This window comes from Lagenorhynchus albirostris, chromosome 2, assembly GCF_949774975.1.
Source record: "Lagenorhynchus albirostris chromosome 2, mLagAlb1.1, whole genome shotgun sequence".
In the NCBI taxonomy this organism is placed as follows: Eukaryota; Metazoa; Chordata; class Mammalia; order Artiodactyla; family Delphinidae; genus Lagenorhynchus; species Lagenorhynchus albirostris.
Window position 1 is genome coordinate 165314093 of NC_083096.1, and position 24843 is coordinate 165338935.

Sequence of the window (24843 nt, forward strand, 5' to 3'; positions counted from 1 at the left end):
GCCTGTGCTCCGCAGGAAGAGAAGCCACCGCAATGAGAAGCCCGCGCACCGAAACTAGAGAAAGCCCACGTGCAGCAACGAAGACCCAATGCATCCAATAAAGAAAGAAAAGAAAAAATGACCACAGGGTACTGAAGCCCAGGGATATTGCTGGACAGAGTAGGAGAGTGATGCCACAGTTCTTCCATCTTAGCCTTGGCCCGAGAGCACAATTTTCCAAGCTTAGCCTTGGGAACTACTACTGGCATTCCCAGAAAAGAGGGTTTATAAGTTTGGTAAACAGACAAAGCCAAACACTGCATACCTTCTTTAAATCTTTAACAAGCTATTCTGAAATGCCAAAAGGACAGACATGCTGTATTCCAGAAATTCAGGGGTCACCCACGGCCCACAGAGCGTAGCACCCTGGCCAAGCCAACCTAGACATTCTTGCTGTAACCATGACCTCTGTGGCACCCTGCACTGTGACCTGTACTCCCCACCAAAGGGTCAGCTCTGGTGGCTGGATGTGGACCGAAGGGAACACCTCTCCAGCCCTGGCACTCCCTCGGTGGCTCACTGTGAAGCCCTACAATCTGCAGAGGTCCAGGTCAGAGACACACAGTAGGCTCCACTGGGCTTCACCCTGCCTTCCCGGCCAGATCCCCACCACACACACAGCCAATCTGAGGCCTGGGCGGCTCCCCAGCCTTTGCTGCCCTCTGCCCCTGGGAAATAAGAGTGTAGTTGTAGAAACACTCGCTCCAGGGCTAGAGGACAGACCCATTGCTGTGGGAAATTGTCTTAGAGATGAAAATGGAATCAAGTCGGGCTGGTCTTAAACTTTGCTGAGTCATGGGCCCCTGTGAGAATCTGACATATGTTCTGGTCCCTTTGGCCACTTTTGCTCAGAATCATACACAGACTAAAAGCCTTGTTTAAATCCTCCATTTAAGTAATGAGAAACTGAGCCCCAGGGAGGGGCAAGGACTTGCCCTTGATCACATGGCAGAACCTGGGCTAGAAGACAAGCCCCCAGATCCCAGCAGCAGCCATAAGAGGCCTGTCCCCCAGGGAAAGGCCAGAGGGAAGAGAGGACACAGGTGGAATTGGGTAAATAATTTTAATGTGTAACAGCAGGCCAAATGAAACAAGACACCCCCAAGGCCCCAGCCCTTTTCCCATGATGCCCTCAGACCTGTGTGTGGGTCAGCCCCACGCCTGCCCCAGCCCTGAGGCCCACAAGTCCCAGGGAAGGGTGGGAAAGGAAGGTGGGTAGCTGGGAGTTCAGCCCCAAGAGTTCAGGGAGGCAAACACGGGCTAGTTGAATTTGGCCTTGGAAAAGTCCATCTCTGGATGCTGATCCATGAACCTGGGGAGGGAAAGTAGGAAGAAGGTGAAACAGGCCATCCCTCACCCCCAAATTAGTCCCCTTCTCTTAGCTCCCCACATGAGGTCTAAACTCTAGAACGCTGAGCAACTTGGAGCCAGGCCCCAAGGACTCTCTCTAAGGCCCATTTGAGGACCTGAGGCTGAAAGCTGAGGTGCCAACACTGGCACTGTTTTTCTGTCGGTGACAATGACCGCCTGTTACCCCTTCCTACCCTGAGGTGGCCTTGCCCTCAAGATGACCTCACCAAGTGATTACGGGAGGCAAGCCAAGGCTATAAAGCCATAAACTTGGCTGGCTCATCCTGGAAGGGGCAGGGCAGCTCCTGTGTTCCGCTCAGTACACACTCGTTGCTGTCACCCAGGTACAAGCCCCAGACACCTTCCCCAAACCCCCATCTCTCAGTTGCTCACTTCTTCAGAATCTCCTGTTTCTTCTGCTCATCTGAGGTGGGCAGCCCCATGGACTTCTGTCTCTGGTCGTACATCATCTTCTCCACCATGCTGCGGGTCTCACTGTCCAGGTCTGACAGCTGGGGGGCAGGCATTGACAGGGATGGGTGAAGCTCTGGGGCCACCTAGGCCCCTCACCTCCCAACCGAAGCTCCCCAACCGGCCAGGGCTCACCTTGGAGTTCTCAGGATTGATCTTCTTGGTATTGATCTCGGGGTCACTGGACACCAAACGGCTCCACCACTCCATCTTGTTGATCTGAGAGGAAGAAGAGGACCACCGGGGGATGGGTGGTGGCTTGCTCTGTGCCCTGGGAACCACCACCCAACCCTTCCAGAACCAAACTCTCTCCCATCCACATCCTGCACTGGGGACCTGAGAAGGCCTGTACTGGGACCTAGGGTGCAAATGAACAAGACCTCTGCCCTCCCCAGTGGCTGGGGGAGAGAGACACGGAGACAGTCACAAATCAGCATGATAACGGAAAGAATAAAGTACAGAGGGAGGACTTCCCTGGTGGCACAGTGGTTAAGAATCCGCCTGCCAATGTAGGGGACACGGGTTCGAGCCCTGGTCCGGGAAGATCCTACATGCCACGGAACAACTAAGCCCGTGCACCACAACTACTGAAGCCCGGGCGCCTAGGGCCCGTGCTCCGCAACGAGAGAAGCCACCGCAATGAGAAGCCCACACACCGCAATGAAGAGTAGCCCCCACTGGCCGCAACTAGAGAAGGCCCATGTGCAGTAACGAAGACCCAGCGCAGCCAAAAAATAATAAATAAATAAATAAATTTATACCCAAAAAAAAGTACAGAGGGAGATATTCATCCAGCATGGAGGGAGAAGTCAGAGCAATACATGGATGGGCTAGGCCTTTAAGGACATGCAGTAAACCACATTAAAAAGCAGGGAAGGACATTCCAGGTGGGAGGAAGTACAAGGGCACAGAGGCAGCCAAGGCCAGTCAGGTAGGCTGGGTCAGATGGTATGTACCATGGAGGCCTTCCTTGGACCCCTAGCACTTTACAGAGACCACATTCATTTACTGGTGTCTGTAATCCCAGCTCTTTGAGGGTGTAAGGGAGGGAACATAGGCTTCCTCAGGGCACAGTTTTCTACGTGTTGTTCACTGTTCTCTCCAGTGCTTAGAACAGTCTCTGGCACGTAATAGGTGTTCAAGTATTTGTTGAATTGAATGCATGTACAAACCTAATGGAAAGGAAAAGGCTTTGGTACTAAGGACACTTCTGATCCCAACTCCACCTCCTCCTAGAAGCAAAAGCCTGGGCAAATCTCTGAGCTACCCTTTTCCTGACTCTAAAACTAGACAGACCTACTTTAAAAGTCTCGTTGTGGGGATTAAAAAAGGTATGTCCATCAGGCCCCCAGCACGGTCTCCGAGTTCATGAGCAGCCCCCCTCCCTAAGTCACAACACAGGCCAGGAGACGGGGCTTCTCGCACCTTCTCCAGATGCACCGTCACCACCTTGCCGTCCTCGATGAGCCACGAGCTCTCCTCCACCTTCACCTCGTTGTAAAGCTCCCCGTCCACGATCGCCGGCTGCCCCTTGAGCCCCACCCGGAGGCGCCTCCGCTGGATGTCCACCACCACGTCCTTCCCCTTCAGCCGGAAGTTCACGGGGAAGGGCACTGCCAGCTGCACGGGGCAGGAGCAGTCAGGAGCGGCCCCGGGCTGGCTCCCTCACCTCAGCCCCAGCCCCTGCACTCACGTCCAGCTCCGACAGGGTCTGGGTCCAGCGGTAACTGGGCAGGTCCGCCCCATTGCCGAAATTGGGCTTCAGCTTCCCTTTGTCCTTCTCGTCCTCCTCCTCCTCAGCCTCCTCAGCCTCCTGCTCACAGATGGGGTGCTCAGCTACTTACTTGACAGACCTAGACTGAACCCCACTGGGCCAGGCCCAGGGCTGGCACTGGGCCTACAGCCACAGAACAGTACAGACCTGGCCCCTGCCCAGTCCACGGCCCACTAGGAGCCAGAGGTAAAACCTGTTCTGATCTCTGCCTGAGCTCAGACTGCTAGACCGTGTGACAGCTGGGGACGGTGACAGTCAGAGATGGACCCACGGGACCCACCCAGCTGGCAGTTCAAGCCAAAGGACTTAGGAAGAAAGCCGAGCACAGAACAGGTCATGAGGTGGCCATCAGCAGGGCTGTTCTAAAATAAAACCAGGCTGACAAATGATCAACTTTTTTCTGTGTCTCTAGGGTTGAGACCCTAGTCTCAGACCAGAACCTCTGCAAAGCCAAATGAGTGCCCCAAGGACTATCTGGGAAGCTGGACTCAAGTCAATGGGAGGAGCCCTGAGGGGAACATGCCCCAGGTGTGTCAGAGTAATCCACCATGAAGGGCCAGGCTGGGCCCACGGACCCAAGCCCACCCAAATGGTGCAGGTACAGGCACTGCCCTCCCTGGCTCTTGGGCTTTCCTGCCAAGGCTTAAAGCCAGTGGGTTTTTGTTTTTTTAACCCACTTTGGTCCAGTGTGGAATCTTGAAGTATGGGGAGGATTCCCAAAGCTAAGGAGGGGTGGGGTGGGGAAGGGGAAGGCTTTCCAGAGAAACGGAAAGGCTGAAGAGTCCCCGGAAGTTCCCAAGCCCCCTGCTAGTCCTGAGCAGCCCTAGTCCATCTCACCTGCTTCCCTGGTGAGCCGAGACTGCCGTTCTTGAGCTGGGCTTCATGACTCTCTGCATCCTTTTTCTGTGGCAAAGGGCAAAACATTTGGCAAGAGGGCACCCACTTCTAGTGCCAATGGGGATCAGGGGGGCAGGGGAGAGAAGCCCACTCCTACTTGGTCAATTTCCAGCTGCAGCCTCTCGGCCTCCTCATCAGTCAGTTCCTTGATCTGGGGCCCAGAGGTCTCTGACTTGGCCTCCTTGGCCAGCCTGGCTGCCCGCTCCGCTTTCTCCCGCCGCTCAGTCTCCTGCTGAGCTCTCTTCTCCCGCCTGGCCTTCTGTGCCAGCTGGTTGTGGTGGTTGAAGGTCTGTGTGATAAGCTGAGGAAGGAAGAGAAGGCAATGAGGCATCAGGGGACGGGACATGTCCCAAGACGTGAGGCCAGTCCTATCTCTATTTGCTAAGTGCCTGGGCAAGGCACTGCACTCAGAACCTCAGTTTCCACATCTACAAAATGGGATTTAATACACACCTATACCATTGAGTTGTAGTAAGAATACCTGCAAAGAATCTGCTTCAACAAACAGCGACCACTTTAAATAAAACAAGGCAGTCCAGGGACTAAGACCCAACACTGAAGCTGGACAGCCTGCATTCTGATCCAGGCTTTGTCACGCACTAGCTGTTGTATTTTTGGCAAATTACTTAACCTGTTAAGAGCTTCAGATTCCTTATCAGCAAGGATGAGTCCCTACCTCACAGGGATGTTGTGCAGACCAAACGATAAGTGCTCTGAAAAGTCCTTCATTGTGGAGTGAAGCTGTTAGAAGCAGAGCTCCAGCCTCAGCCCCTCTGAGAAGCTTTTCCCCAGCTCTCAGGCCAGAGACCTTTCTTAAGGGAAAAGGTAGTCTCCTCCTCTCCTCAGCCTGCAAGCTATCCATTTCAAATCCTACCTCTCCCATGAAACCTTCCCAGGATGCTTCCAACGCACATCCTGCTAGCTGCTCCTCCTGTTGCCCAAGAGCAACCCCAATACTGTTGCCACCTGTCTGGCTCTGTGGCCTTGAACAAGTAAACAACTTTGACACTTTCTAAGCCCCAGTTTCATCAGCTCTCATGACATGTGTCACCTGGCTGAGGCTAACTCAGTGTCAGCTGGTGGAAGGTGGGGAGAAGCAATTTCTCCCATTGTATTTTCTCTGCTATGAAAATACAATGGGAGAAATGGTTCTGCCTCATGTTTTACACCAGCTGCTCTCAGAGTGTGCTCCCCTGACCCACAGCAACAGCGTCACCCAGAATTTGTTAGAAATGCTAAGTCTCAGGCCCCACTCTAGACCTACTGCATCAGAAATTCTGGGGATATGACCCAGCAATCTGTATTTTTAACAAGCCCTCCTGGCCAATTCTCGTGCATACGTGAGAGTCACACCTACATTTGAGATCCTGGTCTACTCCTACCTGTGTGACCCTGAGGTCATCTCTCTGTGCTTCTATCTTATTATTTCTAAAAGCAGTCTTACATAGCTATTCTTTGCCTATAGTATCCTTGCCCCAATTCCCAGGTTGCCTGGCAAACTCCTACTCATCCTCCAGGACCAGCTCAAGTGTCTCTTGAATTTCCCCTCTTCAGCTCTGGCAGGCTCAGGAATTTACCCAACTTAGGAAACCCAACTCTGTGTCAACCCACACACCTGGAGGAGGCCTCAGAGGGCACCCCCCACATGATCAGCGGTCAACAAACCATCTTTCAAGAATCTCTGAGCCATAGCTGGAGGGAGAAAGGGATCTGCAAGAGCTGAGGGGAATCACGTGGGGCTCAGGGTCACTGGAGTCAGCCATGGGCTCTCAGATCTGGGTTCTGCCAAATGCCCTGTGGCCTCTCATTCATTTGAGGCCAGTTCCTCCTCTTACCCTCAAACCTCCAACCTCACACCACACTGCAGTAGCTCCACACTCTTCAAGGTTAAACGGTACCAAAAGAACCCCCAAACCAAATGGGTTAACAAAATGAGGTGTGTGTAAGAAAGAAAGGAGCCACCTGAAGGCCATTCTGCTTCAACAGAAGGGATCAGTCATGGCACAATTACGCCAGCAGAGGCTGTTCCACCACAGGGCCTTGGTCCCAAGTCCCTAATCAGGACCTTGAACTCAAGCCATCTGCCAATGAGTGGCCAAGGGGAGGCAGGAGTGGAGCCATCCCCTCTTCCAGCTCCAGTGAATCATGTTACGTCCCATTCCGTCCTGTTCTTTCCTAGCTCCTGGAGGTTAGATGAGGGCAGAGCTGAACCACCAGGCACAGTCAAGGCCAATCACAGCAGCCTCTGACCCCCTCCTCCCAGTCTCCTCCCACCAGCTTTACCCAGGCCCAGCCCCAGGTAGAGATCACTGGGAGCACGTAGCCTACGCAGGAGTACCAACTGGCAGGCTGTCAGAGCCAAGCTTCTGTCACTGGACACATCTTTGGGAACCAAAGACCAGCAGAGTGGGAAAGCGGTAAGGAGGGTTGGGCCAGTTCTAAAAGACAGCCCCAGACTGCTAAGTGGGCATACCTGAACACAGCGCTCCCTGACCTAGGCTGGGCGATAGGGGAGCAAAGGGTGGTTCCCACCAGCCTGGACGGGAGACCCCAGAGGGAAATTTAAGCTAAACCCAAAAGCATGAGGTCCTGAACCTGACCATAGGGTGGGGGGACACATCTGAGGGAGAGGACACACTCCTGTTCTAGAACTTCATATAAATGGAATCATTCAATATGTGCTCTTATCTGTCTTCCTTTAAAAGGCTGAATAATATTATGTGTATATATGACATTTTGTTTATTCATCCATCAATGAACGCTTGGGTTGCTTCCACTTCTTGGCTATCATGAACAGTGTTGCTATGGGTGTACAAATCTCTCTTCAAGACCCTGCTCTCAATTTTGGGGGGTATACACCCAGAAGTGGGATTGCTGGATCATATGATAGTTCTATTTTTAATTTTTTTTTTTTTTTTTTTTGCGGTACGCGGGCCTCTCACTGCTGTGGCCTCTCCCGCCGCGGAGCACAGGCTCCGGATGCACAGGCCCAGCAGCCATGGTCCATGGGCCCAGCTGCTCCGCGGCATGCGGGATCCTCCCGGACCGGGGCACGAACCCGTGTCCCCTGCATCGGCAGGCGGACTCTCAACCACTGCGCCACCAAGGAAGCCCTATTTTTAATTTTTTGAGGAACCGCCATACAGTTTTCCACAGCAGCTGCACCATTTTACATTCCCACCAACAGTGCACCAGAGTTCCAATTTCTCCACATCCTTGCCAACACTTGGTGTTTTCTGGGGTTTTGATAGAAGCCATCCTAATGGGTGTAAGGTGACGACATCTCATTTGTGATTTTCATTTGACTTTCTCTAATGATTAGTGATGTTGAGCATCTTTTATAATAAAGTTTTTAAACAGCTATGATAATTCACTTTTACCAGCAATGTCTGAAGAGTACCCTTTTTTCCACATCCCTGTAAGCAATTTTTAAAAAAATATTTTTGTCAGTTTGACCAGAAAAAAAAGGGCATCTCACTGTTTCTTTCTCCTACATTTCCTTGATTACTACTGAATTTAAGCATCTTTTCACATGTTCTTCATGGAACTGCCCATTTTTCTGTTTATCCTTTTCTTGTCAATTTACAAGAGTACCTGCATATTAAGTTGGCTATTAAATTTTATGTCCTCTGCAATGCATCTTTTCCAGATCTACTGTTTTTCAACTGACTTCATATGTCATTACGTCTCTTTTGCCACACATGTGTTCTATGTTTGAAGAAGCAAACAGCTACCTTTTATTCTGTAGTTTCCAGGTTTCTATCCTTGCAAGGTCTCCTCCACACAAGGTTATACATAGTTTCCCAGCTTTCCTTACTAAGCTCTTCTTGATCTGCAATTTATTTTTAGATATGAGTAAAACAGATGGTACAGTATGGTACACGTTTTGCTTTTCTACCAGTAGCCAGTTGTAGCAGCATGAATTATTAAATCGTCCTTTGCCTACTGAACTGAATTACCTACCTTATGGGACACATCTTAAATCCTCATACGTGCTAGACTTTTTCTGGATTCTCTATTCTGCTTCACTAGTCCGTTCGTCTCTTCCTATGTCAATAACATACTGATTAGATTATGGCTTTACCCGAATCCATAATGCCTAGCCCCAAAGCTATAAAAACTAAAAGTATTTTTGTATTTCTCTAAGTTTGTAGCATGAAGGTATTTACAGTCATTTACAGTGGGAGTCATATCTCCCACTTGGTATAAATATTGATACACATTTCTCTGTAGAAATATTAATGTTTCATTACATGATGCTGCTCCAACCCCTGGACTGGGGTACTATACGTAATGTACAATATATGCACTGTACTGCCTCCTAAAATCCAATGAATTCTAAATCCCAAAACACATCTGGTCCCGAGAGGTCCAAAAAAAGGGTCTGTGAACTTGTATCCCCATGTGCCAGCCACACTATATGACCTCTTTTTATCCTTAAAACAGCCCTGTGAGGGAAAGATTATCCCCTCTTCCAGGGAAGAAAACTGAGGCTCAGAAAGTGATTCACCCAACACCACACAGCTGTCAAGCAGGAAGAGGGGGAGACCAGGATCCATTCACATCTGCCTAAAGCTCCAGAGAACATGTTCTTAACCAACGCACTTGGAAACGATGCATCTGGTGGCCTGGTGCACAGTAGGTCCCCAATACAAAGAAGTTACTGGTGTTACAAATGGAGACCAGGCAGGAAGAATAGACAGATTTCTGCCTGCCTGAGAGTTGGACTAACCTCCTGGGAAAGAGCCGACTCTAAGGGAACAAAGAGCCAAGGAGCATAACGAGGTCTAAGAGGGACCAGCAGACATCCAGTACACAGCAGTGACACCATCATCCCGTGACACCTGAGACACCACTTCTCAATATTATTCATCTCTCTCCCTTCTGCCTGCTATCTTACTCATCCTTCACACCTCAGGCACCTCTTTCTCATCAAGTCTTCCTTGAGCCCCCAACCTATGTTAGTCCCCATTTTATGCTCCCAGGACTTCCGCCCTAACACCCATCACTTCTTCATTGTCTTTTTTTTTGGGGGGGGGGCGGTTTGTAAGGGGGCTACACTGTGAGATCCATGAAAACAAAGACCATTGTCTGTATTCACCTCTATAATCCTGAAGGCTCTGTCATAGTAGCTAACACAGGCAAAGTGTTTAGTGCTCAATAAACATTAGTTTACAAATGAATGAATGCACATATTACAAGGTCGTGGCCCACAGAAAAATGGGAGGTGCTAGTGCTAATACAGAAAGAGTATTTGAGCCACAAAGGGCCCTACAGGTCAGTGAGTCCTCCTTCTTCCATTTTACAGATGTGAAGATTAAAAGGAACAGAGAATTGGTGGGAAATCAACCAGGCCACACAGCTAGACCAAGAACCCAGGACTCCTACTCCAGGCCAAAGTGTCTATAACAGAGTAGCCTCAGACCATCAAGACACATTATCAAGCATTTCAGCTTGTTAGAACCCTGAAGCCACAGAAAGCAGTTTGCAAAATATCTCCTTGTTATTATGTCTCTTAAATTTAAGTGAAAACAAATATCAAGGTTATAAAAATCACGGTTCAGTGAGGTGACATCATTTACCAATCTTCAAAAACAGAATCACAACCTAAGGAATTAGAAGATGTTCAAGGTATCAGAACCCATACCACAAAACACAATTCTCAGGAATCACCTCACATCAATCAGGATGGCCATCATCAGAAAGTCTACAAATAATAAATGCTGGAGAGGGTGTGGAGAAAAGGGAACCCTCCTACACTGCTGGTGGAAATGCAAATTGATACAGCCACTATGGAGAACAGTATGGAGGTTCCTTAAAAAACTAAAAATAGAGCTACCATATGATCCTACAATCCCACTCCTGGGCATATATCCAGAGAAAAACATGGTCTTCAAGGATACATGCACCCCAATGTTCACTGCAGAACTGTTTACAATAGCCAAGACATGGAAGCAAGCTAAATGTCCATCAACAGAGGAATGGATAAAGAAGATGTGGTGTACACACACAGACAGACAGACAGACAGACAGACAGACAGACACACACACACACACACACACACACACAGGAATATTACTCAGCCATAAAAAAGAATGAAATAATGCCATTTGCAACACCATGGATGGACCTAGAGATTATCACACTAACTGAAGTTAGTCAGAGAAAGATAAATATCATATGATATCACTCCTATGTGGAATCTTAAAAAGTGATACAAATGAATTTATTTACAAAACAGAAATAGACTCACGGACACAGAAAATAAACTTACCAAAGGGGAAAGGGGAAGAGGGATAATCCAGGAGTTTGGGATTAACACACTGCTGTATATAAAACAGATAAAAAACAAGGACCTGGGGCTTCCCTGGTGGCGCAGTGGTTGAGAGTCCGCCTGCCGATGCAGGGGACACGGGTTCGTGCCCCGGTCCAGGAAGATCCCGCATGCCGCGGAGCGGCTGGGCCTGTGAGCCATGGCCGCTGAGCCTGCGCGTCCAGAGCCTGTGCTCCGCAACGGGAGAGGCCACAACGGTGAGAGGCCCGCGTACCGCAAAAAAAAAAAAACGGACCTACTGTATAGCACAGGGAACTATATTCAGTATCTTGTAATAACCTATAACGGAAAAGAATCTGAAAAAGTATATATATATATATATATATATATATATCTGTATGTGTGTGTGTGTGTGTATATATATCTGACTCACTTTTCTGTACACCTGAAAACTAACACAAGATTGTAAATCAACTATTTCAATTAAAAAAAAAATTTTTTTAAACCCTGCAATTCTCAAATCCTTGAACTTTTGCTTACAGCATCTGGGAAGACTGGGATAGCCGGCTTTGAGTTTTCCTATATCTCTGTCTTCTAAGCTCAATTTCTAACATTTGCCTACTCTCATCTCCCAGCTAGGTAATTAGATAAAACCTCAATGGAAAAGGAACCAAAAAGCATGGTGTCAGGGGCAGAAGGCAGTTTTACAACAGACTCTGGCTCCAATCCTGGGCCTCCCATAACTCAGCTCAAATATTTGGACAACCCTTGCTCTCCCGTAACTCAGACCAATTTCCTCACTTGTAAATGGGGATAGTAACATCTGCCCCTCTCAAACTTCTAGAGGACCATGGGGATAGGGCAGATAAGCACCTGGCAAGGAGAGGGGCTTCAATAAATGACAGCTTGCTTCCCTTCCCCGACTCTTTGCCCTTGGCATTTTACTTCTGCTATAGGTTATTATTATGCCAAAGGAAGGCCAAGTAAGCTCTTCTTCTGGAGAAACAGAGCTGCCCAAGGGACAGTGGTCCCCAACACTCACCTTCTCTGCCATTCCCTCTTCTCCTCCAACGAAAAAGTCTGTTTTGCGTCGAAGGAAGCTGAAGAAAGTGTTCACGAGCTGAAAGAAGACAAAGACCAAAGCTGTAGAGATGCCATATTGGAAGCCCCTCACCTACACAGAAGCTAACTTCCTTAGTCTAGAAGGGAACTTGGGACTGGACTGTTTCGTCCCGAGCCTCCCCACTGAGAAAACAGGCCCTGACTTAGTCACTTCTGCCAGGAAGCCTAGCCTAACCTTACCTAGATCACCTGAAAAGCAGATTTCTCATTTCTTTTTTTTTTTTTTTTTTTTAACATCTTTATTGGAGTATAATTGCTTTACAATGGTATGTTAGCTTCAGCTTCACAACAAAATGAATCAGTTATATACATACATATATTCCCATATCTCTTCCCGCTTGCGTCTCCCTCCCTCAGATTTCTCATTTCTTGTGTGCATGTGTATATGTGTTCCACATTTTTTGTGGTGCTAGAAGCAGCCTGAGGATATTGGACACTCCTCTGCATCCAGGGCTTGAAACACCTGGGATCCAGCTTTCCTCTCCACAAAATAAAAAGCCCATCCAGAGTGGCACTGGCTGAGTTACTGGGGCAGAGCTAGGAGGAGGGGAACAAATGAAGCCACTTCAAAGAAGGTTAAAGGGGCTTCCCTGGTGGCACAGTGGTTGAGAGTCCGCCTGCCGATGCAGGGGACATGGGTTCATGCCCCGGTCCGGGAGGATCCCACATGCCGCGGAGCGGCTGGGCCCGTGAGCCATGGCCGCTGGGCCTGCGCGTCCGCAGCCTGTGCTCCACAACAGGAGAGACCAAAGCAGTGAGAGGACCACGTACCGCAAAACAAAACAAAACAAAACAAAAAAACAAAGAAGGTTAAGACCAACTAACTCTGGCTGGGTTATCAGTGCAGCCAAGTCATTTAAGAGCATTGGTCTGGGTATCAGACTGATACACATTAGCTCTGTGGCCTTGGGAAAGTTTCTTAACTCCACAAAACAGAACCAGCAGCAGGACCTATTTCTAGGGATATAAGTGAGGATCCTCTGTGAGGACCAAAGGAGGTAATGGAGGTGAGGTGCTTAGCAGTGTCTCGCCCAGAGCAAGAGACCCTCTGCGGGAGAGTGAACTCCTCACAAGCAGACACTATGAACCATGACTTTGTCTACATCCCCAATGCCTAGCACCAGATCTGACTCAGAGTACATGCTCAATAAAATTTTTGCTGAATGAAAAGACCTAGTAGTGACCTAAGATTAGCACATATAACTAAGCCTCCTTTTTTTTTTTTGGAGGAGAAGCCAATGTAATGGCTAGTCTTTATTGGAAAGAAGAAACTTTACATTACATTTTGAGTGAGCTAGTACAGGGGCTCAGTGGGCCAGCTGGTGGGGCACCAGCGTGTAATGGGTTCCACAGCTAGGGCATCACTGGGCCTCTCCTTTATGCAGCCAGAACCAGATGACAGCACTGTTGTCTTCTTCACAGATGCAGCCCACTATCCGCTTATTGGTGATGGAGGGGACTAAATTAGGGTCTTCCTTGGTACCTGAGGCTGCCTTTGGGGCGAGCATATTGTACGGGTCTAGTCCCTGCGTGCAGCCAGCATGACCTCCCTCTCCAGCCCAATGGCCTGCTCATCATCAGTAGGAACACCACCTCCAGACGCCATAGAGTGCACCACGGAGACTCTGCTGGGACCACGGGCCCTCAGAGCCTGCGTGGCCAGCGCTTCAGCTCCGCGCAGTAACCTTGAAGCCTTCACGCCAACTAAGCCCTTTTATTTGCCCAAGTGAGTGGTTCTAAATCTGATGCTAGAATTTATCTCAATGGTTTCAATTCCTGCTTCTAGACACTTTTTCAATTCACTCAAAAACGAACTCACTCCCAAATCCAACTGTGTCAACAATTTGGGGGGTGGGGGATGGAAGCCTTTCACATCTCCAAATTAATAGCACTCTTCCCACCTCAAAGGGCTTAGGAGTCCTTGGTCACCACAGGCACCTAAATGAGAGAATGGGAATGGAAAGCTCCATGAAAACTTGTCCCCAGAGAGACACAGAATCAGAAATGGTCTGTGGAAAGCACACACTGGCCTAAGGATTCTGGTCCCCTCTAGGTCAGGACCCTTTTGGATGATCTTGGGCAAGTTCCTTCAGTTTCTTTATAGAAAGACTGATTTTGATAGGCTTTTCTACCTTTTGAACTTTCCATGGTTCAAAACAACCAACTCTAGAATCTCGACTAGTTGGTTTTTATCCTTCATACACTACGTGTTATTGGGTCTGGTCACTACGCATGAATTATGTTCTTGCACACATCAATCATTCAACAGATACTTGTTGAATGTTCAAGCCTGATTACTGAGAATTCCTCACTGTCCTTCACTTCAAGACTACTCTCCTACAAGTTCAGGAAATAAGGATTCGTAGCTCTGTCTCAAAGAAAGAAACTGAGGCCTGGAGACGTGGAACGGTCTCAAGCTGATAGGTGGTGTAGAACAATTGTGAACACAGGTCTCCTATTCCCTCATTCAAGCCCTAAAAAGACCACGTGTTAACATCACCACCCCACCCCCACCCCCACACACCGCACACATTCTTCCGCTCGTTCCAAGTCTTGGTACATGCAAATCTCAATGTCTAGAACAGTTCATCCTAAAGGATGCTCTTCGGGAGCGGCCAGCAGAAAAGAAACGGGGCCAGAAGTATGTGGGAGAAAAAGCGTGGGGGGCGGGGAGAGATCCCAAGACTCTGGGTCTTTTCAGGGGCGGGTGCAGGGACGCCGGAGCTGCTAAGACAGGAACTACTGAGGGGCCCCGGGGTCCCATGACTGATACGAGTGCAAGACTTGAGGCAAGGAGGCCAGGCCGGAAGCTGGAGTGCAGTAAGAATGCGGGGGGGATCCCAAAGCTCGCGAGGCCCAGCGGTGTATCTCGGCCCTTGAAGGCAGAGAAGGGCGGAGAGAGCGTGGCTGGGGCATCCCGGGTGGGCCAGGCCGAGCCAACGCCGCACGGGCCGTTACCTCCTGCACGCCGCCCTCGTGCTGCTGCGCCATGGCCAGCAACATGCCATCGAACCGATCCTCCTCCTGCTCTCCACCCATCGTGCCGGCCGCTAGCCACGCTCCGAAATCTGAGCTCCGCACACGCGTCCCGCGCTCTCCGGTCCTTAGGGTCGCGTCCGGTCCAGCCGCTCTAGTCCTCGGCCTTCCGCAGCGGAGCCGGAAACACGCACACGCCCCGCCGCCCAGGCCCGCCTGCTAGTTCTCTCTTCCCGCCTCTCTTCCGGCCTGCAGCCATTGACCGCGCGGCAAACAGCCCGCTTCGCCGGCCATTGGTCAACTTGCTAAGCCAATCAAAGAGCTCGTCAGTGAAGCTGTGGGCGGAGACGAGGGCCTCTGAGTTTGGTGTGAGTTGCTATGGTCACCAGACGCTTTTTATGGAGCCTTCCAGAAAGCCCTGGGCCCAACTCCGGCGGGATTGGAAGCTAAAAAGGCACGAACTTTGTTCCTATGGGAATGACCTCCCAGCTTGTAGAACAGTGAAGTGGAAAGTGTTCTTAGTCATCTCTTCTAACCCTTCAATGAGTCAATTGAGGCCCAGAAAGGAGAAGGGACTTGCCCGAATGACAGCCCACCTCCGGCATCATCACATACTCCATACAAATTTGAAGGGTCCCCGAGCTTATAAGGGCTCTGTGCTTGGGTTAATGCTCTTCTGCTGAAGTCCTGAAAAATTTTTCTTTTGGCCCCGAGGCATGCGGGATCTAGTTTCCCGGCCAGGGATCCAACCCCTGCACCCCCGCAGTGGAAGCGTGGAGTCTTAACCGCTGGACTGCCAGGGAAGTCCTCTTAAATTCTCAATAATTTTTGAACAAGAGACTCCACATTGTCATTTTAAACTGGTCCCTGCAAATTATGTGATGAGTGCTTTATTCAACGTTCACTTCAATTAATGTGTGGGACGGGTCCCAGCCATCTAAGGCCAACCACTTTACTTTTGTATTGAATTTCATCATCTTAGTCTTTTCAGGGATTCTACTCTTATTATCCTTTTTTAAATCTCCTGCATCACAATCTTCTTTCTTCTGGATCATCCCTTTCAACTTATAAACGCAATTCAATGTCACTTTTTTTTAAAAATAAATTTATTTATGTATTTACTTTTGGCTGCGTTCGGTCTTCGTTGCTGCGCATGGGCTTTCTCTAGTTGTGGCGAGTGGGGGCTACTCTTCGTTGAGGTGTGTGTGCTTCTCATTGCAGTGGCTTCTATTGTTACAGAGCATGGGCTCTAGATGCGCGGGCTTCAGTAGTTGTGGTGCGCGGGCTTCATTAGTTGTGGTGCACAGGCTCAGTAGTTGTGGCGCACGGGCTTAATTGCTCCGCGGCATGTGGAATCTTCCTGGACCAGGGCTCAAACCCGTGTCCCCTGCATTGGCAGGCGGATTTTTAACTGCTGCGCCACCAGGGAAGCCCATCACTTCTTTTTTTACTATTCTATGACCCCACCTTCTCCTCCTACCACCCCAATTTTCAGTTCTCTTTCGCAGCAAAATTTGAAAAGATTGCTTGTTTCTCCACTTCCTCACCTTCCATCTCTTTTTTATTTACTCTAATTAGTCTTTTTTTAATACTCTGACCAAGGTTACAATGACCTACTTATTGCCAAAGCCAGTGGACCACTATTGCTTTACTTGACTTACCTGCATTTGACACAGTTGACCCCTTCTTCCTTCTGGAAATAATTTTCTTTTTCCTTAGGCTTCTGTTATGGACGGAAATGTATTTCCCCCAAATTCCTATGTTGAAACCTTAACTCCCAGTGTGACTGCTTTTGGAGATAGGGCTACTTAAAGAGGTAATGAAGGTTAAGGGAGTTCGTAAGGGTGGGGCCCTAATCCAATATAACTAGTGTCCTTACGAGAAGAGGAAGAGACCCCAGGGACTCATAAGCAAGCAGAGGAAAGGCCATATGAGGCAGCTATCAGCAAGCCAAAGAGAAAAGCCTCAGGAGAAAGCAAACCTGCCAACACCTTGACCTTGGACTTCTAGCCCTGAGAACTGTAAGAAAATAAATTTCTGTTGTTTATCACTCAGTCTGTAATAGTCTGTTATGGCAGCCCTAGCACACTCATAGAGCTTCCATGTCACCACAATTACCTGGTTTTCTTCCCACCTCACTAACACTCTTTCTCAGTGTCCTGACTTACTCAGATTTATAACTGTTGGGGGCTCTGTCCTTTATCCCCTCCTCTTTTCCTCTATCTATACTTTCTCTGTAGGTGATCTCTTTTTTTTTTTTTTTTAATTTGGCTGGCTGCATTGGGTCTTAGTGCTAAGATCCCTTAGTACACGGGATCTTTGTTGAGGCATGCAGGATCTTTCGTTGTGGCGCGCAGGCTCTTCTTTGTGGTGCGCAGGCTTCTCTCTAGTTGTGGCATGTGTGCTCAGTAGTTGCAGCACGCAGGCTTAGTTGCCTGCGGCATTGTAGGTGACTGCATGATGCCTCTGGCCCAGACCTCTCCTGAGCTCCTGGAGAGCCCCACTTGGGTCGATTAACAGATATCTCAGAACTCACATGGCTGGTGATGGATGGTGGTGACGGTTGCACAACAATGTAAATGTACTTAATGCCACTGAACTATAGACCTAAAAATGGTTAAAGTGGTAAGTGTAATGTTATGTATATTTTAACACAATAAAAAATTTATAACTTTATGAGACAATCTGAAATTTGAATTCTTAATAGATATTCTATTATATTCAAGAATTATTTTTATTTTAAAAAAACAACATGGCCAACACTGATGCTCACACACACACACACAAATTCCTCCCAAAGTCTTCCCCATTGAGCTAAATGGCCCCTTCAAGCACCAATTTGCAAAAGCCCAAACCTCCACTCATCTATGCATTTGGACGAGCCAAAATCTGACCTCATCTAATCCATTAGTAAGTCCTGTTAGCTCTCCCTCCAAAATATACCTTGATTCTGTCTCCTCACCTTGCTGTGTGAAGCAAGATGCTGTTACTACTCCAGTCTAAACCAGCATCATCTCTTGCTTGACATCTACTCCGACAGCTTCCTCTCTGGTCTCCTTACCTCCTTTCTTGTCCCTTTGTAATCCATCCTCCACCCAGCAGCCAGAGCAATTGCTCTTAAGGATAAGCCAGGTTTTGTTATTCCCTTGCTTAAAATTAGCCCTATTAGGGCTTCCCTGGTGGCGCAGTGGTTGAGAGTCCGCCTGCCGATGCGGGGTACATGGGTTCGTTCCCCGGTCCGGGAAGATCCCACATGCCGCGGAGCCGCTGGGCCCGTGAGCCACGGCCACTGAGCCTGCGCGTCCGGAGCCCGTGCTCCGCAACGGGAGAGGCCACAACAGTGAGAGGCCCGCATACCGCAAAAAAAAAAAAAAAAAAAAAAATTAGCCCTATTGCCATTGCATTCAGGATAGATTCCAAGCTCCCAACCATGGCCTCCAAGGAGCAGCAACATCAGGGCCCTGCCCACCTGTCCAGTCTCATCTTGTCCCACACACTCCCCTTCACACACCAGGCTCCCTCCTCACTGGCCACTTTTACTTCCTCAAATGCCCTGTCCTAGTTCCTAGGCCTCTACCAGCAACTCCTTTTCACCCATCAAGTCTCAACCCAAATGCCACTTCCTCTGTGAGGTCTTTACTGACCTTGATATACAGATTAAGTCTCCATCTCCATGATTTTTGCTTTCAAAGTAACTTGTGCTCATCCTGTATAATTACTTACCACAATTGAAATATACAGTTAAGAAAATTTGGTTCTAGGGACTTCCCTGGTGGTCCAACGGCTAAGACTCCGTGCTCCCAATGCAGGGGGCATGGGTTCGATCCCTGGTTAGGGAACTAGATCCTACATGCATGCCACAACTAAGAGTTCACATGCCACAACTAAGGCCCAGCACAGCCAAATAAATAAATATTTTTAAAAAGAAAGAAAGAAATTTTGGTTCTATATCCATCCCCTTTCCCTGGAATATAAACTTCAAGAAAGATAGAAACTGTCTGATTCATCCGAGCATTCAGCTCAGAGCCTCAAATGTAGAACCTCAATAAATATTTGGGGAATGAATAAATGGTCTGTGCCTGTTACCGTTGACTCTCATTATAGAACTTTTCAATAAATATTGGTAAAATTTATTTTACAAATTGGTAAAATTTATTGGTAAAATTTAAGTGCCCAGTACCGTACCAAACACTTTATAAACATTATTTGACTTAACATAATGCTCCTATGTTGTTATCTCCATTTAGGGGAGGAGAAAACAGGGCCAGAGAAATGAAGTCATGTGCCCAAGGCCACACAGCTGAAAGGGTAGAGCCAGGATTCAAACCCACGCAGCCTGACTCCAGCGCCCACACACTTACCCACTTCTTATCTCAGAGTTCCGCCTCCCTGAACTGGCATTCTGATTTTATAAATCAGACCCAGGTGCTTGTTTGATGTGACTCCCCGCTGAGAGACCTAGGCCTGATCTTGAGCCCTGGTAAATTCACTGAAATAATAAACGTTGCCCAGGAAGGCCTCTTGGTGATAAGTCAGCCTCCCCTAGTCTGACCCCATCTATATTTGAACACCATCAACAGCAGGTAAGTGCGTGATTACACCACCATGTGCTAAGTTCTCTATTTGGGGGGTGAACCCGATGACCTGGGAACTCAGGGAGCGAGCAAATTGTTCTGCCAAAGAGGTGGAGAGGGAAAAACTGTGAAGCCTGTGCTAGACAATAAAGGGTGACCAGGAACTTACCAAACAGAAAGGGTAACAGAAAGACATCCCAGGCACAGGGAACAGCTTGGAGGCACAAAGTTGCATGACGTGTTCAGAGTATGAAAATGCATCTAGTCCTGACCCTGCCTCCCAGTTCCAGTCCTTAACCCAGGCCCTCTGCTGCCCAGGGTTTCCCAGCTGCATCCTCAAGTAGTCAGGCCTCTGTACAGAGCAAGAGCATACGTGTGCACCGTGGTCATAGGATTGCAAAGCACTTTCACCCACATTGCCTTGCGGGGCGCCCTTTAATTTACAGATGATGCCCAGCTCAATGCCTGACACTGGGCAGTAGGTGCTCAGTAAGTGTCACTGTTTAGAAAGATGATGGTTGTTGTCCCTGTTTGAATAGTAACACCTTCGTCCCATTGTCACATGATGATTAAATGAGATAATTATTGGGAAAGCACTTTGTAAACCATAGAGTGCTGTACAGATGAGAGAGTGTTGTCATGACCTTTTCCTCCAGAAAGCCTTCCAAATTCAAGCTACTCAGCCCCATGGCTCCACTGTAGGGTTCCCGCCCCCCACCGACGCTCCCCTGTTAGAGCTACTGGGAGCAGGGCTGTCTCTCCCTCCTCAGAATGGGGCCTCCTCAGGGCTGGCCTGTGTCTCCCCATCACACTGAAGACCCCCAAGAGCCAGGCTTATCTCCTCTATCAGACTAGGGTCTCTGGGGCCTGGCCTGTGCCACCCCAATTAGGTCTGGGGTTCCTAGAGCTGTGTCTTCCTCTTGAGACTGGGGACTCCTAAGGGTTGACCTGTGTCTCTCCCTTCAGATAGAGGGCAGCTGATGGGCCATCTTCCCCCAAGAGGCCTCCTACCCCTCTGAGTGAATGGCCCCAATCAGGCTCCAGGCTGTGGAGATCCCAGCTGAGGCCTTTCCTCACCCTCCAGGGCCTCCAGGGCTGACCCTGGCCTTCAGGCCACACACAGGGCTCAGAAAACACAGTTCCTCACAGTGCAAAAAAAAGCAAGACTTAAAACCCGGGATCCCAACTTCCAGCCCAGCTTTTCCATGACCCCCAGTGAGGGTTCTCCTCCCTCCTCTGGGTCTCCTCTTCCTCAACTTCTTCCTCAACCTCTTCCTCTAGGAAACAAGGGTGAAAGCATCAACAATAACAATAACAATTGTCCTCTTTTACAGAGCGCTTGCTGTGCCAGGCACTTTATGTTCTCACAGCACCTAAGAAACGCATTATTAGAAGCAGGTTTGCTGGGAAACTAATGAAGCTCAAATTCCAGGACCTTGCGTTTGCATGGGCCCTTCCAAGGCAGCAATGTCTTCTTAGGTCCCAGCAATGTCTTCTTAGGGTCAAATACATGTATATTTTTTTCTTTTTAATTTGCAAAAAATAAAAATTTAAACTACAACTGGTCAAGATCACTGTTTTTTCCCACTCTATCCTTCTTCCCAATATAAATTATTCCCAAGGCACCTGGAAGTATGCGGGTGGTGGAGGAGAAACAAGGATTTGTATGGAGCAAGAAGCAAATCTGTGCAAAATTCTTTCGATCATTCATCACTAAGTTGTCATTTCATATTGACACCAACTCTAAAAGGAAGTTCCCTCCTATAAGGAATAGGCAGCATATGCAATTATAAATGTTCCATGCATGTTTTTCTTTTCCAATAGGCATTACACAATGTAGAATTTATAAAAATTCTGATTACAAACCTACAAGCAGTACTACAGGTAGCAAATACTGGGTTGGCCAAAAAGTTCATTTGGGTTTTTCTGTAAGACGTTATGGAAAACCCCAGATGAACTTTTTGGCCAACCCAATACATCTATGTGTGAAAGGGCATGTTTTACATCTCCTTACTATCAAGAATAAAACTTAAAAAAAATTAACATTGCAAGAGGAAAGACAGAATCATCTCTCTATTCTCACTGTAGAAATTTATTTTTAAAAATCATTGACAGCTCTACCTCCTTCTCTTCCTTTGTCTTCCTGAAAATGTCCATCCTAAAACTATTGGGTAGAAAGGAACAAGATAAAAGCACACACCAGTGAAAGAGGGCACCACGGTGGCCTCAGCAGGGGCAGGAGGGTGTCCTCAAAGAGCAGCGACCTGGCATAGAGGGACAGGCCCAGCAGGGTGAAGAAGTCCATGAGTGGGAGGGGGCAACCTGACCCGAGGTATCAGAGCCCAAGTGGGGAGAGGAAGGCATCTTAGAGCAGAGAGGGTTGTGGCGGAGACGGCAGATTGGTTACAAATGGAGGCTTGATCCAATGAGTAAATAAGTTAAAAATAATGAAAACCAGATTTCTCAATGTCAGAGAAGAGAGGTATAATATAGAAAGGGCGAAAACTAGAATGAATCCCATTATAGTGGATTAATATTACAGGTAATAGTATGAACTCATGTTTTTCAGTATGTGTAAATAAACATAGGTATAAAGGTGTGTGTGTGTGTGTGTGTGTGTGTGTGTGTGTGTACATTCCCCAACTCTGGGAGGGCTGGGAAGCAGTGGCACCCTAATAACGATTAATAGATCTTCGTTTCTAAATATGATTCTGGTACCCAGATCATGGTGGGTTTTTTTTTGTTGTTTTTTTGGGGGTTTTTTGCGGTACGCGGGCCTCTCACTGTTGTGGCCTCTCCCGTTGCGGAGCACAGGCCCCGGACGCACAGGCTCAGCGGCCATGGTTCATGGGCCCAGCCGCTCCGCGGCACGTGGGATCTTCCCGGACCAGGGCACGAACCCGTGTCCCCTGCGTCGGCAGGCGGACTCTCAACCACTGCGCCACCAGGGAAGCCCCCAGATCATGGTTTTTAAATACTATTCTCTACTAAAAGATTAAATCAGAGCTACGCGTAGTACTAGTTGATTCCAGGGGCTGGAAAAGTGATATCTTCATATACTAGGAAACAAAGGATGTTCAGAGTAATGGGGGCATGTCAAAAGGACATAGACTCCAGCTTGAAGGGGATCCCATCGGCCAAGTCTGTGACAATCTGAGCATCAAAATAAATATCGATAGTAACGACTACAAGCCACTGAATAAAATAGGAGACCATGAATTCATAGTTAAATACAAACACACACAAGTACATTCAATGTATGAGGAGGAATGTTTACATAGTTTCAAAGTACCTCCTCAAGAAATACTGATTCAGGGACTTCCCTGGTGGTCCAGTGGCTAAGACTCCTCACTCCCAATGCAGGCGGCCCAGGTTCGATCCGTGGTCAGGGAACTAGATCCCACATGCTGCAACTAAAGATCCTGCATGCCACAAGGAAGATCCCGCATGAGCGGCAACAGAGATCCCGCGTACCACAACTAAGACCCAGTGCAGCCAAATAAGTAAATAAATATATATATATTAAAAAAAGAAAGAAATACTGATTCATTAAAAAGGGGGAAGAGTAACTGGTATACAGAAGAGTCTGACAGAAATCCCCTTAATCAAGTGACCAAGTGAACCCTGGGACAAATGGAAATGTGTCCTCCCTGATATATCAGGGTGTATCAAGAACACAACATCACTTCCAGGGACAGTCTAATCACAAGAAAGCCACAGACAAACTCCAATTGAAAGCCATGAGACAAAATAACAACTCTTCAAAAGTTTCAAGGTTATGAAAGGCAAGGACAGACTAAGGATAGTTTTCCTGACCAGTAGGGGCTAGAGTGACATGGCGAAGAAATGCAATGTGTGATTCTGGACTGAGCCCTTTTACTATAATGATTTCACTGGAGCATTAAAGGCGAAAACTAGAGATTAGATATTAATTTCCTGATGTTCAATAAGATTAGATGTTAACTTCCTGGTTTTATTCAATGTTAATTTCCTGATGTTGATGATTATGGTGTGGTTATGTAGGAAAATGTCCTTGTTTGTAGGATTTACACATTAAAGTATTTGGGGGTGATGGGGCTCAGGTTGGCAATTTACTTCCAAAGCGTTCAAGGTAAAAAAAAAAGTTCCCTGTACTGTACCTGCAACATTTCGGTGTTTGCGTCAGTTTCAAAATAAATATCATTAACATGTGAAGAGGCAAGCAAAGAGTGTGCAGCTAAAATATGTAGGCAAATATTGTCAGGCAATTGATCAGTAAAAGTACTTTGTTATTCTCCTGGGTTTGTGACGTTTGTACTTTGTACTGATTTGTTTTATCATTTATTAAATGTTCACTTTCACACCTGATTTTCTATTCTTAATGAAGGCCCTACAAAATTGTATTGGCTTCATGCCCCATAAAACCAATACTCATGCGTGGGCTTTCTTACTACCCTTTTAAAGATGAGAAAACTGAAGCACAGAAATATAAAGAGACTTGCCCAAGGTCTCTGAGTTAAGTGATGAAGAAGAATTTGGACCCAGACAGTCTGACTGTAGACTCTCCTTCCACGGGATGTTGTGAAGACCCAATAAGATAAAAGGGCATTAAAGGAACTTTATAAACGTAAGAATGAAGATTATTATGCAATTGTAATTGCATGAAAGATGCGTGCCTGTCTGCTGGGGCCTGTTTGCCTTAGTTCCTTAGTCAGAGGGAAGGGGGAGCAAAGTCCTCCTACTGTATGCCAGAAACTGCTTGGAATTCAACACGTAGGATCTCACTTTGTCCTCACAGCATCGCTGCAAGCAGGCGTTGTCCCGGATGAAGCTTCTGAGGCCCACAGAGATTTGGGGTTCAGCCCACAGTCACATAACTGAAAAGTGATAGAGCCAGGAACAGATGCCAGGGATGGTGATGGCTGCCCAATAGTGTGTTAGCAGAAGGGTTGCCAGGCTGGGCTTGCCAAGGTCTACAGACATAACGCAGCCAAGGAACTTCCCACGAGCTCTCACAACCCATGCCCCAGCATCTGAGACAGATGCCTGGGACAGGGGAGCCATATGGTTGGTGGCAGAGCAACGTTTCTGCCCAGATCATAAATGGGCAACATCTGCAGACCAGGAAGCAGCAGCAAGGCAGGGGCCCAGGTAGTCACCAGCTCTGGCTGCACAACTGGGGCAGTGGGTCCAGGGGAAAAAGCAAGGACTTTGGAGTCAGACTGGTGTGGGCTCTGTCTCTTCTTAGTGGTGTGAACTTGGGCAAGTCACTTTACCTCTTTGAGTCTCAAAAAGTAAGAATCGTGCCTCATAAGGAAGCTCTGAATATTAGAGTGGGAAGTGCCTGGCACATAGTAGGTGCTCAGTAAACAGCAGTATTTCATTG

At 48.0% G+C, this 24843-nt stretch overlaps 1 protein-coding gene and 1 pseudogene across 3 annotated transcripts; both read right to left on the reverse strand.

The window, feature by feature from the left end:
- Window positions 1-1088: 1088 nt before the first annotated feature.
- Window positions 1089-15084, reverse strand: NUDC (nuclear distribution C, dynein complex regulator). 3 transcript variants are annotated; one of them, XM_060140938.1, is made up of 9 exons: window positions 14887-15084; window positions 11849-11926; window positions 4629-4832; window positions 4472-4537; window positions 3554-3673; window positions 3286-3480; window positions 1996-2079; window positions 1783-1901; window positions 1089-1351 (listed from the first exon to the last, which is right to left on the reverse strand). In XM_060140938.1, exons 1-9 carry the CDS (start codon window positions 14965-14967, stop codon window positions 1300-1302), a joined length of 999 nt encoding a protein of 332 aa, XP_059996921.1. In that variant the 5' UTR covers window positions 14968-15084; the 3' UTR covers window positions 1089-1299. The 3 variants fall into 3 exon arrangements, with proteins under 3 accessions (XP_059996921.1, XP_059996922.1, XP_059996920.1); XM_060140939.1 differs by lacking the exons at window positions 11849-11926; window positions 14887-15084 and adding an exon at window positions 5406-5429; XM_060140937.1 differs by lacking the exons at window positions 11849-11926; window positions 14887-15084 and adding an exon at window positions 5208-5399.
- Window positions 13166-14076, reverse strand: LOC132516476 (cytochrome c oxidase subunit 5B, mitochondrial-like; annotated as a pseudogene).
- Window positions 15085-24843: the final 9759 nt, after the last annotated feature.

Excerpts from the sequence above, each read along its gene's own strand:
- NUDC (XM_060140937.1), bottom strand. The coding sequence starts at position 5,393 with ATGGATAGCTTGCAGGCTGAGGAGAGGAGGAGACTACCTTTTCCCTTA. Across the intron at positions 4,538-4,628 it reads TGCAGCTGGAAATTGACCAA|AAAAAGGATGCAGAGAGTCA; the intron begins GTAGGAGTGGGC and ends CCTTTGCCACAG. Across the intron at positions 3,481-3,553 it reads AGACCCTGTCGGAGCTGGAC|CTGGCAGTGCCCTTCCCCGT; the intron begins GTGAGTGCAGGG and ends TGCCCCGTGCAG.